Below are 15,254 nucleotides of genomic sequence, written 5' to 3'. Positions count from 1 at the left end.
TTAATTTAAATTTTACTCGTGAACAGTTGAATGTACCTTACCTAACTTATCGGTTTATTATGGAAAGTCATACTATTAACAGTTAGAAACACAATTAAAATCAAACATAACAAAATAAAATAAGGAATTACCAAAAAAATGCATTAATCATTCGAATATAGTAGATTTGACCGGTACTAATCGATAGAGTCAAATATTTTCATGCCATTTCTATATTTGTATGTAAATAAATAATTACATTCCTATAATCTAATCAAATTTTATTCTTATTCTCTTAATAAGAAAAGATAAAAAATAATGCTTGACACGAATAAGGACTCAATCACGACGAAATATCAAAATCGTTTCATCTTTTTATAGAGTCTCCTCTCTGAAACCTCTCTCCCTCAGTGTGACTCATCACCACCACAACGACAAAATAAAAACAAAACCCAAATAAAACGGCGTAGTTTTGGTAAAGGCTTCTTCGTCGTTGTTCTCATTCGCCGGAAAAAGTTTTTGTTTTGTTTTTTCCGCCATGGGAGACGAGAAGAAAGATCAAAAGCTTTCTTCTTACTTGAAAGCTAAAACCTTTTCACATTTTTCATTCTATTGGCTAACGTCGAAGCTGATCTTGTTAACCCTAGCCATTCTTTTCTCTGTTCAGTTCGTTTTCTACCCTCTCAATTTAATCTCCTCTTCTTATCAACCAGTCGGATCTCTCATCAAATTCTCTGTTTCACCAGTCGGATCCGGATCCAAATCGGTTCCAAACCCGGAACAGACTGATCTCAAGCACGTCGTTTTCGGAATCGCCGCGTCTGCGAAGCTCTGGAAACACCGTAGAGACTACGTGAAACTCTGGTGGAAACCAAACGGTGAGATGAACGGCGTCGTTTGGCTAGACAAGCACATTGCTCAAAACGACAACGTCTCGATGACCACGTTGCCTCCGATCAGAATCTCCTCCGACACGTCGAGGTTCAAGTACAAATACCCGAACGGTCTCCGGTCGGCGATCAGAATCACGCGAATCGTTTCGGAGACGGTGAGGCTTTTGAACGGAACAGAGTCTGAGAAAAACGTGAGGTGGATTGTGATGGGAGACGACGACACTGTGTTTTTCCCGGAGAATCTCGTCAAGGTTTTGAGAAAGTACGATCATAAACAGTTCTATTACATCGGAAGCCCGTCGGAGAGTCATATCCAGAACCTCAAATTCTCTTACGGGATGGCTTACGGAGGAGGAGGGTTCGCGATTAGCTACCCGTTGGCTAAAGCGTTGGAGAAAATGCAAGATCGCTGTATTCAGAGATATTCCGAGTTGTACGGCTCCGATGATCGGATTCATGCTTGTATGTCGGAGCTCGGTGTTCCTCTTACCAAAGAAGTTGGCTTTCACCAGGTTAGTCCCTCTGTTTTTGTTTTGTTTTTTTCCCCTTAATTTTAATAAATTAAAGTTAATACTAGTATTTTAATTATTTTTTTCCATTTGTGTGTTTTCGTAAAAAATATGTAGTCGATTTATTCATTTTCACATTTGATTTTTTTTTTTTATTTCCAATCCAAAATCACAACTTCTCTTTTAAGGTACAAGATCTTAGGTAGGTTTTGTTTAGGAAACGTAATAACTTCAAAATGCATTTATTATTTTTAGGCAAAATCTTTTAACTAAAACTGCCAGATTTTCATTGAAGATTCATATTTTTTATCAATTGCGAAAGCTGTTACTATCTACAAAATCATATATACTTTTTGTTAAGACCTTTATAAATACCACATCACCATAACATAAAATAAAATAAAAAACATTTTTATAGTGTAGTTTTTAGTAAAATGGACAATATATTTGTGGCGATAATCGCGGCACACACATAAGTCATTGCGAGCACTAAAGCGTAATAACTCTCAAGTCAATTAATGTCATTGGTAGTTACGTACGTGTTTATCTTACTGACATTCCTCCGTGCGTTTACATTATTATTCCATTTTAGAGAAAATATTGTTTTTTTTTTGTTTGCTTTGATTTACATTTTGTTAACTCTTTTGTTGTTCCTATGATAGATCTAGGAACATCTAAACCGAAATCTTCTTTCTAATCTAACGATAAAATATCAAATTTATATATCGATTTTTGGAATCTCTGTCCCCCCACTATTTTCTCGATCTTCACCTATCGTTAATTACGTTGATTAGAAAAATAATTTTTTGTCTTCACATTAATGTTTTTGATTTGTGTTGTGAATAACAGATTGATTTATACGGGAAGCTTTTGGGCCTGTTATCAGCCCATCCACTGGCTCCTCTAGTATCGATCCACCATCTGGACTTAGTGGATCCAGTATTCCCAAACATGGGGCGAGTCAACGCCATGCAACGTTTCATGGTCTCAGCAAGACTCGACTCAGCGAGCCTCGCGCAGCAATCAATCTGCTACGACAAGGCGCACCGATGGACAGTCTCTGTTTCTTGGGGATACACAGTTCAGATCATACGTGGCGTGTTGTCGGCTAAAGAGATGTTGATACCCACGCGCACATTCATCGATTGGTACAAGCGCGCCGAGGAGAAAAGCTATGCTTTCAACACTCGTCATTTCAGCAAGAACGCGTGTCAGCGTCCGCGTGTGTATTACCTCTCAAACGCGCTTCCTGATTTGGCATTACACAGAACAGCTAGCGAGTACGTTAGGTGGTATGACATGTGGGATCCTGAATGTGACTGGCATATGTCGGATCCTTCGGAAATCGAACGGGTCATTGTTTATAAGAAACCCGACCCGGATAGATGGAATAGAGATAGGGTTAGTTTTCTTACTTGATTTTGAAATTTACTCTTTGTTTTATATATGAAGATGCAAAATTAACCTTATTTTGTGGCTGGTGTAAATTAAATATTTCAGGCTCCTAGAAGAGATTGTTGTAGAGTACTGCCTACGAAGAAGAACGGGACAATGGTGATCGATGTAGGCGCTTGTAAAGATGATGAAATTGTTGAATTCCCTGTGAAGTAAGAGAGAATAATCTTCTTTTATTTTTATTTTTTTAGTTTTTTTTTTTTTCTCATCTTAACAAATCTCTTATATGAGTTTTCACTTCACACATGTCACATGGCATAGAGAAAAGACAACATTTTTGAAGTCTCGAATTTTATGTAGATGTATATCTTCTTACTTAATAATAATCTCTTTGGTTACCGTCATATATAACAACTAATGGGTTTCTCAACAAAAAAAATATATTATGGCTTGTGGGCTTGGCCCATTAATATATAGAAACGATTTGAAAGAGAGAGAGAGAGAGAGAGAAAGAGACAGTNGGGGGGGGGGGGGGGGGGGGGAACAATACATTACACATTACAGCTGGGGAATGACGCGTTGACACAGTCTCAAACTCGGCCAAACTCAAAAAGCCAATGAAGGCCACATTAAACTTACTATTTGATTCGTCTGCTCACAAATCCAATTTGCGATAATGGCGATTCGCATTGGAGGGTTCCTTCTCCTTTTCTCTGCTTTCTTCGCTTTCTCCGTCGCTATCTCCTTCTCTCCGGCCGACGAGTACCTCGTAGATTGTGGCTCAGTCGTTGACTCCACCGTCGACAACCGCCGCTTCATCGGCGATGATTCCAACGTAAAGCTTTTCTCATCGGAAGGATCCATCACTCTTCAATCGGAAAACCCAGCTCCGAACCTTCCTCAGATCTACAAGACCGCAAGGGTTTTCACGCGACAAGCCAAATACGAATTCAACGTCGCCGAGAAAGGGACTCACATGGTACGTCTCCACTTCCATCGCTCCAATTCCTCCAGAATCGATTTCAGTGATGCCCAATTCCACGTCACGGTTAACGGATATGTCGTGCTTAGTAATTTTAGTGGCCATGATGATGATGACGACTCGTCAGCTCATTTTGGTCCTAGGGTTAGGGAATTCTTGATTTGGGTCGATGTTGGAATAGTTGTTATCAGGTTTGTTCCTAGTAAAGATTCGAACTTTGCATTCGTTAATGCTATTGAAGTTATATCTGCACCTAAAAATTTGATAGCAGACGTAGCAACCTCTGTATCCAATGATGGAACTGAGCAATCCAGTGGTTTAGTTAAACAAGCATTGGAAGTTGTTTACAGAGTCAATGTTGGTGGAGAAAAAGTTACTCCTTTTAACGACACTTTGTGGAGAACTTGGGTTCCTGATGAGAGATTCCTCGAAGTCGCTGATGGTTCTGAGAAAGTTTACTTCTCTGGTAGGATCAAGTATAGGCTTGGAGGTGCAACTCGTGAGGTTGGTCCTGATAATGTTTATAACACTGCTCGTTTGGTGAAGAGCATCAATGGCAACGTTTCTCGGGTTAATATGACATGGGAGCTTCCAGTGAGCAGTGGCTACAAGTATCTAATCCGGTTGCATTTCTGCGATATAGCTAGTATGTCAATTGGTATGCTATTCTTCAACATCTACATCAATGGGAATTTGGCCTATCAAGATTTGGATATCTCAGATGCTACGAATTACGTCTTGGCTTCCCCGTATTACATAGATTTTGTGGTGGATGATGAGTCTTCTGCTTCTTCTTCTTCTTCGGGTTTGATAAGCGTTAGTGTTGGGCCATCTAGTAAGAGTGTTGAACACGCAGTTGATGCCATCTTGAACGGAATTGAGATCATGAAGATGAATAACACAATGGGAAGTTTTGATGGGTTTGTTTCCACGGAAATGATACTTAACCGTTGTCCCAACAGAAGAAACCTTAGCTTGTTTATGTCAATGGTGGCGTTCATGTGTATCTTGATGAGTGTTTACATTGTCATTCAAAGGAGGAAAGCTAAGGACGGATTCGGCTGGTTAAGGTTATCAGATAATGCACCAGAAGATAACAATCCGAAAACCGCAGATCGAGTTGGATCGGAGTTTGCCGTGAAGCTTTGACAAGTTAAAGCTAATAACTTATTCTCGGGTACTTCGTTTAAGTTAAGTATCCTCTCTGATTATATTTGTTTTGTTTTGTTTCATAAGCGTGTTAATGTAATTGTTATATACAGAGAAAGATATATGGTGTGTCTATCTCTGGTGAGGCTTGGAGTTTGTTGATATATGTATTGAGTTCTTTACACTTCAATCATCTTTGCCCTTGTTTGGTGTCTCTCCGAGGAATTGATGTCTTTCTGTTTGTATTTTATGGGTGGAATTAATTGACTTATTATACCTCTTATAAACTTGTTGGAATCGAATCGAAACCAGCCGAGACCAATCAAATCGAAAGGACCCAATTATTATTATATCTTTTTTAGGACCCAATTATTTACCTTTAGTTTTTCATATATGGACGGTGGTTTGTGGTTATAGTGTATTGGTGTATATTAATTATATTAATTCACTTATAAACTGTAAAAGTATATTCGATGCTGAAAGGAATACAAAACTGATCGAATAAAACAAGAAAGAAGTATAAACATAGAAAGTCAAAACTTTAAAGTGTGATGTATGTAATGATGAGGAGGAAGAAAGAATGTGAATTGGGAATGGGCCTGAATCATCTTTTCCTCGCTGGCTTTAAAATTGACATACTATTTATTTTGTAGACACGCGTGAGATTCGTGGACGGAGGAGACTGTGACACTCGTAAGTCGACATATGCCGCGTGTCTTTTACGCACGTACGTACGCTCGCTCGCGAGCCGACGATCCTACCAAAACCGAACACGGACCAGATTCTTTACAACCATCCAATTTGGGATATATCACATCTTTTTTAGTCCCTCGCCACTTCTAGCCACTTTTATCTTTTACCTTTTAATAATTACTGCGTCATTAATAGGAAGATTATTAGGTCTTTTGAATAAGGGATTTCAACTAAATTCTTACAGGATTTTTTTGTTGTTGTTTGTATGAATTATGATATGTAAAAAATGGTGCTATTCAATATTTTATCTTATATTAGACATAGACACGGATTTACTTTAGATTGATGTTACAAAACTAATACTTGATTCTTTATCAAAAGAAAAAAAAAACTAATACTTGATAGTTAATATTATGTTTAGAATGTATTTGGACATGTTTTAACCGATCAATAACCTAACCGAATATATAATTATCAAATAAGCTAGGAGCAACAAATGGTAGCATGATCCTTGGCCACTTCCTTAAGTCAACAAATATTTTAATGAACCTACAGGCTCTATCTAAACTTTAAAATCCTACTTTCTCATATACTAAATTGTGAGTACACACACAAGAAGATCTAGACTGATCATGCATATATAAAATTTTGTAAAAGTATTAATCAGTACTATATATAGTTGAATATCTTATGACTTATGAGTATTTTTTTAAACACAAGGAATTAATTTAGGTGATAAAATAAAAATAGTTCGATCATGCATGTCTTTGTAGTGCGGTAATGCAATTTTGTTACCGTTGCTCAATACAAATTTAAAGCTAATAGTTCGAATCCAACTAAAAAAAGTTTGGTTTGGCGATGTTGTTACCATATTTATTACGTACTGTCATTATTTTATATAAATTTAATTAACGTACTTTGTACTTGTATATTCAAACATTGATATTCTTTTCTAACCACGCATATCGTATATTCAAACATTGATATTCTTTTCTAACCACGCATATCCTATATTCGTTTTTTTTACGTCATCTCGCCAAGAAAAACAACAAATAGATTTAAAATAATGAAAGAAAACAAAAAACAAGATCCATGGGGAGGAGTCACATGCATGGAGCATGCAACTAGCTTACTTCATCCAATTCCCACTCAAAATTTTCTCTTTATATATACACTTACCCTACCACCCCTTCTCTCAAAACAAGCTAGCTCGATCCTTCTCACTAAAGCGATCGTATCTCTTAAGATCTTTTGAGAGAGATAACCTTGGAGGAGAGAGAAGATGGAGATCAGCAAAAGCAATAATGGTGGTTCGAACCCATCTGCTGGAGAAGAGTTTAAGGATATGGTCAAGGGAGTGACAAAGTTCCTAATGATGGTGATTTTCCTTGGAATTATCTTGCTTTGGATCATGATGCCAACACTAACCTATCGAACCAAGTGGCTGCCTCTTATGCGTATTAAGTTTGGAACATCAACTTATTTTGGTTCCTCAGGTACGTAATTGTATGATCAATATTTTCCAATATTTAACTGAATCTCTTTTTTTTTTTTATGACCTTTAAATAAATTTTTATTCCATAGCATAAAAAACACCTAGCTAATACATTTTTTTCAGTAAAAACTACTAATTATATATAAAAGATAAACGAAGCTCTCTTCGTCTATTTTTCCCGGCAAAAGGAAATGAATTTTCAAATATCTTTTTTTTTTTCCTTGGTTTGTACGGCAGGGACGACACTTTTCATGTATATGTTTCCAATGATGGCCGTAGCTTGTTTGGGATGTGTCTATCTTCACTTTAAGAAACGAAAGTCATGCCATATCGATAGGTAAACAATTAATCAGTTAACTTATGTGTATAAATTCCATCACTTTTCTTTTATTGCAACTTGTTACTCTTACTCGAAAAAAGGGAGAGGAAGGGAGGAGTGTGGAGTGCACTGAGAAAGCCAATGTTAGTGAAGGGACCATTAGGGATAGTCTCAGTGACTGAGATCACCTTCTTGGCGATGTTTGTGGCTCTTCTTCTTTGGAGCTTTATCATTTATTTGCGCAATAGCTTCGCCACTATCACTCCTCAATCACTTGCCGCACATGGCGAATCTTTGTAAGCAATTCTTTCTATACTTGAAGATTAATGATTTGTTCTTTGTAATTCCATAGTTAATTTTGGTACTGTAAATAGTTATCACCTACCAAATCATGTGGTGCAAATCAAGTTTTAATAAATGAATGAAGAGAAGTATACAACTTGGGTTAGTAGATGTTAGGGAGTAATAGATAATTAAAATTATGATGAATTATATCTTATAAGGTGGCAAGCCAAGCTGGAATCAGCGGCGCTAAGGTTGGGGCTGATCGGAAACATATGTTTAGCGTTCTTGTTCTTACCGGTGGCTCGTGGATCATCGTTGCTACCGGCGGTGGGATTAACCTCGGAGTCAAGCATCAAATACCATATTTGGCTCGGACATATGGTCATGGTCCTTTTCACGCTTCATGGTCTTTGTTACATCATTTACTGGGCTTCTGTGAATGAAATCTCCCAGGTACACTTTGTTTTATTAAAATTTAATTCAAGCGGTACGTTCATACTACTATATATGGAACGGATTAGATTTTGCCTAGGCCTAAATAAATAGTCCCACCAACGACTCAAAGAAAAGTGAATTTAGAATTGTCAACGTCACACTGAATGGAGCAGCTTCCATACGCAGTATTGCGGTCAAAATTTGGGTCTTCACATGGCATAAATGCGTAGATAACGCAATTTATTTATGTTGATACAAAAAGATAATTTAATGGAATCACGCATTTTAAGGTGGTAATTATTTGGATAATTATTCCTTATTTTTTGTTTTTTCATCAAGTATTTTTTTCAAATAGATCGATTTTTTTTGTCTAAAGCAGTATATGCAGTGTTTAAGAAAGTAGTTTAGGCATCCGTCTAGGCGCCGTCTAAGCGCTAAGCGCTCAGCAGACGCTTAGATAACCGCCTAAACCGCTTAAAATTATATAAATTTAATTTTAGTATTTATTTTTGATTTTTAAATTATATATATTTAAATTATTATGTTTTATACCTATATATATGTAATTATAAACATTTATATGTTGTTAATATAACTTAAATAAATGTATTTTCTTACTTTTGTTTATAATTTATAATTTATTTTATTTTTATAATATATATTTTTATTTAATTTTATATATGTAATACTTTATGTTGTAAACGCCTAAACCGGCTAAAAACCGTTTAGGTCCGATAAAACGTTCTAGATGTTAGGTGCTAGGTCACCGTTCAGATACCGCCTAATGCTTTCTTGAACACTGAATATATGTAGTAAAAAATAATCTGACGTGGAATATATAAACGAATCGCAGATGATCATGTGGGATACGAAAGATATCTCGAATTTAGCGGGAGAGATATCTCTGGTGGCTGGACTTATGATGTGGGTAACCACGTATCCTAACATAAGGAGGAGATTCTTCGAAGTCTTCTTCTATACTCACTATCTCTACATCGTCTTCATGCTCTTCTTCGTCCTCCATGTCGGCATAAGCTTCTCCTTCATCGCTCTCCCTGGTTTCTACATCTTCTTAGTCGATCGTTTCCTTAGGTTCCTTCAGTCTCGTGAGAATGTCCGCTTGCTCTCTGCTCGAATTCTTCCTTCCGACACCATCGAGCTCACTTTCTCCAAAAACCCTAGTGAGTTCTTTCATTTAAATTTTTCCAATTCGATGAGTGTGATGATAGGATTAGTTTATCATCAACAACAGTTCACCCTTTTTGGATGATCCAATTCTAAAGAATTGTTTTTGTTAAACAGAGTTGGCTTATAGCCCGACGAGCATATTGTTTGTGAACATACCGAGCATTTCGAAACTGCAATGGCATCCATTTACGATTACTTCGAGTAGCCAACTCGAACCAGAGAAGCTAAGTGTTGTGATCAAGACCGAAGGCAAATGGTCAACTAAGCTTCACCAGAAGCTTTCTTCTTCTGATCAGATTGACCGACTTGCTGTTTCCGTTGAGGGTCCTTACGGCCCAGCTTCCACCGATTTCTTAAGGTGAGTTCTATATATATTTACTTCCTCAAATAACTTGATATTCCACTTCTTAGGGTATTGGAAACTTGATTGACTTGCATTTCAAGTAACATTGATTTCATAAGTTTTCTCTTTGACATTCTAGGCATGAAGCTTTGGTTATGGTGTGCGGAGGAAGCGGGATAACTCCCTTTATCTCTATTGTTCGTGATTTGATCGCCACAAGCCAAAAACAAACATGCAAAATCCCCAAACTAACTCTGATTTGTGCGTTTAAAAAGTCTTCAGAAATCTCCATGCTCGATCTTGTCTTGCCATTATCCGGTCTCGAGACTGAACTATCCTCCGACATAAACATCAAAATCGAAGCCTATATAACCCGAGAGAAAGAAGCAGGAACCGAAGCAACAACTGGCAAAATCAAAACTCTCTGGTTCAAACCAAGTCTTTCAGATCAATCCATCTCATCAATCCTAGGACCAAACTCATGGCTTTGGCTAGGTGGGATTCTCTCATCTTCGTTCTTGATCTTCATGATAATTATTGGTATCATCAATAGATACTACATTTACCCCATCGACCACAACACAAACAAGATCTATTCATTGACTTCAAAAACCATCATATACATCGTGGTCATCTCCGTGTGCATCATGGCGACTTCTAGTGCAGCTATGTTGTGGAACAAGAAGAAGTACGGTAACGTTGAAAATAAACAGGTCCAGAACGTCGATGTTCCATCTCCAACATCTTCTCCTACCTCTTCGGGTTACAATTCCGTGAGAGAAATCGAAAGTACGCCACAAGAGTCGCTCGTGCAACGCACCAATCTTCATTTCGGAGAAAGACCTAATCTCAAGAGTAATATATACATAACCCTCTTTCACCTTCTCTACCTCTATATTATTCATATAAACTATAAGCATTGTTATTCTAAACATGTTCTTTGTTGGTTTTAATTTGTATGAGCAGAACTTCTACTTGATGTGGAAGGTTCGAGTGTGGGAGTTCTTGTGTGTGGTCCGAAGAAGATGAGACAAAAGGTTGCGGAGATATGTTCCTCTGGTTTGACTGAGAATCTTCATTTTGAATCTATCAGTTTCAGCTGGTGATTGCGTATATAGCTATGTTTTACCATGTGTTGTTGAATTTCCTTGAGTTGCAAGTCAATAAGGTGGACCTTGCGATTTGACCTATCTTTGTGTGCTTGTTACATTTTCTCTTNNTTTTTTTTTTTTTTTTTTTTTTTGATCCCTTTGTAGGAATATAGTTAGTGCGGAAAAGACCCCCTTAAAGTTTGGCAATATCCTTTTGTTTGTAATCCTTACATTTCCTTATGTAACGAAGCATATACGTCATGTAAATTGTAAATGTCGAAATATAATAAACTCGTTTTGGGTCATAAGATATGTAATTTACCTATACATACTTGTGAGTTAACACTATTTTGAAACTGTGATTTTATCTATACGCGTACAATTAAATTTCAGATTTTCTCATTTTAAATAATTTATTTAAGATCAGTCTTACAAGTAAAAAGTCAATTTTCTCGAAACTGCTTGGGTTATACACACACAAAATAAATTAATATTTGGATATATATGTAACTCACGTGTCAATGCTATCTGATTGCCTAATTATTGGTTAAAAGGATGAAGAAGAAGTTAGGTGAACATAAGAAAAACAAACCGTTTCAATTGACATATCACTAATTAACATACACATCAACCTATTTAACACTTTTGTATCTCTGACTGCTAGAATTTAGTGGGTAACTAATACAAAAAAAAAAAAACTAGTTTCAAAGAAAAAAGCTAATAAAAATATCATTTTTTTGACATTAATTACATACTGAAAATTCATGGCTTAACATGTGAAACAAAATAACAAAACTGACTCCAAAATTTTTAATGTAAAATTCATGCATTGCGTGGGATTTTCCGGATATTCAAAACTCACTACGTGGAATAAAATCGTTGACTAGAAAGAGAATAGGAAACATATTTCTATGAAGATATTATTATTTAGATTACCTTTCGTGACTAAAGGACACGTGAAGATTTGTGTCTCAACACACATCGGCGAAGCAAAGACACACTCCGGAAGAGCTGAACCATAAAGCTCAACGATCTGCTTTCCATTTTTCGTTGACATTAGGAACATGACACACGTTACTTGGGCTCTTCCACGAGTTCAATTTTTTTTTTTTTTAAATCGATTTTCATATTTTTTGAACATCTACAAACGAGTAGCCTATTTTTTTTTTCAACATTTGGGGTTCTTCCTAATTCCTTTTACCAGAACACTTTTTCTTCTATTATTTAAAAAAATCATAAATCATTTCAAAAGATACTTAGATTTCATTTTTTTTATACAGAAGTAATAATATATATTTTAATCTCTATATGCTTAATTATTGGATTTTCTTTTCTGCATTTGTTGTAAAATAATAATTAGCATTGGTCTAAATTAATAACATAGACATGTAATTTTTTTTTTAAAACATACTATATATATGGATTCTGTAAAATTCATAGCAATCTCTATTTTGCTTTGTTTTTTTTTTCTTCTTATTTCTTGGAATTTCATCACTTGTGCCATAAGATTAGGAGAAATGAATAAAACAGTGATTGAGAAGGTGATTAAACTCTTAACGATGGTGATTTTGATGGGAACTATGTTTATTTGGATTATGATGCCAACTTCGACCTATAAGAAAATCTGGTTAATCTCCATTCGTGCCAAGCTCGGTAAATCGATTTACTATGGGAAACCAGGTAACCCACTCGATAAATAATTTTTTTTATATATATATACGAATATATGATCATAAATTACATATAATGAATTTCTTTCTTTTATTAGGAGTGAACCTTTTGCTTTACATGTTCCCCATGATTCTACTGGCTTTTCTGGGATGTATCTACCTTCACTTGAAGAAACAAACGACGGTTAACCAATTAAATACGTAATCAAACGCCTAGCTACCAACTGATTGCTCTATGATTAATAGCTTTTAAAATTTTAATTAATTTTAGATTCTTTCTTTTTCGTAAATGTTAAAGCGGAGCGGAGAAGAAGAGAGACAAGTTTGGTGTATTGAGAAGACCAATGTTAGTGAAGGGACCATTAGGAATAGTGACAGTGACTGAGGTTATGTTTTTGACAATGTTCATGGCTCTTCTTCTTTGGAGCCTAACCAATTACATTTACAATACCTTTGTCACTATCACTCCTGAATCAGCAGCACTTGACGGAGAGATCCTGTAAGTTTTATTTATAGATGATTTTTTGTGCATGAACATAAATATAGCATTCATATATAATGATCATATTTGCAGGGCATTTTTTGTTTGATATATGATGAGAATATATAGAGTATAAATCAACTTTTCTGTTTTCACTGAACTACATTATATTATATAGTTGTGCGTCTTAAAATAAGAAGTGACGCATAGTTTTCTTAATCACTCAAAACAATTTGACCTTTTTATAAACATTTTTTTGTAAAATAACATTGACATGTACTATTAGTTAAGCTATTTGACTTGGCCTTTTGTATTTAATTTGTTTTTGTGGCAAAACTGAAAAGATGGCAAGCGAGACTGGAGTTAATAGCAGTACGGGTAGGTATAGTAGGGGACATATGCTTAGCGTTCTTGTTCTATCCAGTGGCTCGTGGGTCGTCGTTGCTGACTGCAGTGGGGATTACGTCCGAGTCAAGCATCAAGTACCACATATGGCTGGGACACTTGACCATGATCATATTCACCAGCCACGGTCTCTGTTACTTAATCTATTGGATATCCAGAAATCAAATCTCCAAGGTTAGTGAGTATCTTATTGGAACATTATTCAATATTCATCATTGATATTGTTCTATTATATATGTTACATTAAATAAATGCCCTTAAACGTTCGTGGAAATAGATGTTGGAGTGGGACAGGACCGGTGTCTCGAATTTAGCCGGAGCGATATCTCTGGTTGCTGGACTTATGATGTGGGTAACCACGTATCCGAAGATAAGGAGGAGATTCTTCGAAGTCTTCTTCTATACTCATTATCTCTACATCGTCTTCATGCTCTTCTACGTCTTCCACGTCGGCATCTCTCATGCGCTGATCCCTTTTCCCGGTTTCTACATCTTCATCGTCGATCTTTTTTTGAGATCTATCCAGTCGCGTAACAATGTCAAGCTAGTCTCTGCTCGTGTTCTTCCCTGTAACGTCGTTGAGCTCAATTTCTCCAAAAACCCTAGTGAGTTTTAACTACTGATCATGATTCCTCTGTTTTTTGTCCTTCTTCAATCGATCATGATTCAGTAAATCATATGCTAAAATTGATTTTACAGTGTTGATGTATAGCCCAACAAGTACAATGTTCGTGAACATACCGAGTATTTCGAAGCTTCAGTGGCATCCATTTACGATAACTTCTAGTAGCAAACTCGAACCAGATACGTTAAGTGTTATGATCAAGAGCCAAGGAAAATGGTCCACTAAGCTTTACGAGATGCTTTCTTCTGATCGGATAGAACGACTCGCTGTTTCAGTCGAGGGACCCTACGGCCCTAATTCCACTGATTTCCTAAGGTAATTCACTTTAATCCAAAACAGAGAAGTTCAACTTTCAGTTTCTTACGTCACAAGTAACTTTTAATGCTCTGTTTTTTTCTTTGCATGTTTGAGAACAGACATGAATCTCTGGTGATGGTGAGTGGAGGCAGTGGCATTACACCGTTTATCTCCATAATCCGCGACCTATTCTACATGAGTTCAACGCACAAATGTAAAACCCCCAAAATGACCCTCATCTGCGCGTTCAAAAACTCTTCAGAGCTCTCCATGCTCGACCTTATTCTACCAACCACTGGTCTCACCACGGACATCACCTTGTTTGTAGACATCCAGATCAAAGCCTTCGTCACCCGAGAGAAGGAAATATCAGCGAGAGAATCAACTCATCACAATAGGAATACCATCAAAACCCTACGCTTCAAACCAATCGTATCAGACAAACCCATCTCACCAATCCTCGGGCCAAACTCTTGGCTCTGTCTTGCCACCATCCTCACTTCTTCGTTCATAATCTTTATTGTCATCATCGCACTTATCACGAGATATCATATCGACCAAGCCACGGAAAAGTACACTTCGGCTCATAAGTCGCTCATTTACCTTCTTACAATCTCCATTAGCGTGGTGGCTACTTGTACGGCTGCTATGTTGTGGAGCAAAAAAAGGTATTGTAAGAAAAATGACCAATACGTCGGTGATTTCTCTCTGTTGATTATGGAGAGCTCGGCGCAGCAATTGCTCTCGCAATCTACCGACATTCATTATGGAGAGAGGCCTAATCTTAACAGTAAGTCTATTTCAGATCATACTGCTATAAATGATTATTTTTTTGTGAGTTCTAACTCTGTTTATTGTGTGTAACAGAGCTCCTAGTTGGTTTCTAGGGTTCGAGCGTGGGAGTTCTTGTGTGTGGTCCGAAGAAGATGAGGCAAGAGGTAGCAAAGATATGTTCTTTGGGTTCGGCTGAGAATCTTCAGTTTGAATCTATTAGTTTTAGCTTGTGAATTTTTAAATTCA

At 36.7% G+C, this 15,254-nt stretch overlaps 4 protein-coding genes across 4 annotated transcripts; all 4 read left to right on the top strand.

Moving 5' to 3' along the window:
• On the top strand, positions 318 to 3,174 carry LOC104758861. The gene is made up of 3 exons (XM_010481825.1): positions 318 to 1,384; positions 2,231 to 2,782; positions 2,882 to 3,174. Exons 1-3 carry the CDS (start codon positions 518 to 520, stop codon positions 2,990 to 2,992), a joined length of 1,530 nt encoding a protein of 509 aa, XP_010480127.1. The 5' UTR covers positions 318 to 517; the 3' UTR covers positions 2,993 to 3,174.
• On the top strand, positions 3,320 to 5,194 carry LOC109131530 (probable receptor-like protein kinase At5g24010). Its single transcript, XM_019242572.1, has one exon. The coding sequence runs from the start codon at positions 3,453 to 3,455 to the stop codon at positions 4,905 to 4,907; it is 1,455 nt and encodes a 484-aa protein (XP_019098117.1). The 5' UTR covers positions 3,320 to 3,452; the 3' UTR covers positions 4,908 to 5,194.
• LOC104758853 (ferric reduction oxidase 2-like) lies at positions 6,782 to 11,068 on the top strand. The gene is made up of 8 exons (XM_010481814.2): positions 6,782 to 7,096; positions 7,333 to 7,432; positions 7,516 to 7,710; positions 7,918 to 8,152; positions 8,988 to 9,315; positions 9,437 to 9,680; positions 9,805 to 10,520; positions 10,632 to 11,068. The coding sequence occupies exons 1-8, from the start codon at positions 6,883 to 6,885 to the stop codon at positions 10,769 to 10,771; spliced, it is 2,172 nt and encodes a 723-aa protein (XP_010480116.1). The 5' UTR covers positions 6,782 to 6,882; the 3' UTR covers positions 10,772 to 11,068.
• LOC104778516 (probable ferric reduction oxidase 1) lies at positions 12,002 to 15,199 on the top strand. The gene is made up of 8 exons (XM_019241189.1): positions 12,002 to 12,436; positions 12,525 to 12,627; positions 12,725 to 12,925; positions 13,252 to 13,486; positions 13,590 to 13,917; positions 14,012 to 14,252; positions 14,354 to 15,024; positions 15,102 to 15,199. Exons 1-8 carry the CDS (start codon positions 12,175 to 12,177, stop codon positions 15,119 to 15,121), a joined length of 2,061 nt encoding a protein of 686 aa, XP_019096734.1. The 5' UTR covers positions 12,002 to 12,174; the 3' UTR covers positions 15,122 to 15,199.

This window comes from Camelina sativa, chromosome 3 (genome assembly GCF_000633955.1).
Source record: "Camelina sativa cultivar DH55 chromosome 3, Cs, whole genome shotgun sequence".
In the NCBI taxonomy this organism is placed as follows: Eukaryota; Viridiplantae; Streptophyta; class Magnoliopsida; order Brassicales; family Brassicaceae; genus Camelina; species Camelina sativa.
The sequence above is the reverse complement of the archived record's forward strand: the minus strand, read 5'-3'. Positions and strand labels throughout refer to the sequence as shown.

Bases quoted from the DNA above. Each gene is read 5' to 3' on its own strand.
- LOC104778516 (XM_019241189.1), top strand. From the start codon at position 12,175: ATGGATTCTGTAAAATTCATAGCAATCTCTATTTTGCTTTGTTTTTTT. The intron at 13,487-13,589 runs GTTAGTGAGTAT...TCGTGGAAATAG, and splicing joins CCAGAAATCAAATCTCCAAG to ATGTTGGAGTGGGACAGGAC. The intron at 14,253-14,353 runs GTAATTCACTTT...GTTTGAGAACAG, and splicing joins AATTCCACTGATTTCCTAAG to ACATGAATCTCTGGTGATGG.
- LOC104758853 (XM_010481814.2), top strand. From the start codon at position 6,883: ATGGAGATCAGCAAAAGCAATAATGGTGGTTCGAACCCATCTGCTGGA. The intron at 7,711-7,917 runs GTAAGCAATTCT...ATATCTTATAAG, and splicing joins GCCGCACATGGCGAATCTTT to GTGGCAAGCCAAGCTGGAAT. The intron at 9,316-9,436 runs GTGAGTTCTTTC...TTTGTTAAACAG, and splicing joins CACTTTCTCCAAAAACCCTA to AGTTGGCTTATAGCCCGACG.
- LOC109131530 (XM_019242572.1), top strand. From the start codon at position 3,453: ATGGCGATTCGCATTGGAGGGTTCCTTCTCCTTTTCTCTGCTTTCTTC.
- LOC104758861 (XM_010481825.1), top strand. From the start codon at position 518: ATGGGAGACGAGAAGAAAGATCAAAAGCTTTCTTCTTACTTGAAAGCT. The intron at 1,385-2,230 runs GTTAGTCCCTCT...TGTGAATAACAG, and splicing joins AAGAAGTTGGCTTTCACCAG to ATTGATTTATACGGGAAGCT. The intron at 2,783-2,881 runs GTTAGTTTTCTT...TAAATATTTCAG, and splicing joins ATAGATGGAATAGAGATAGG to GCTCCTAGAAGAGATTGTTG.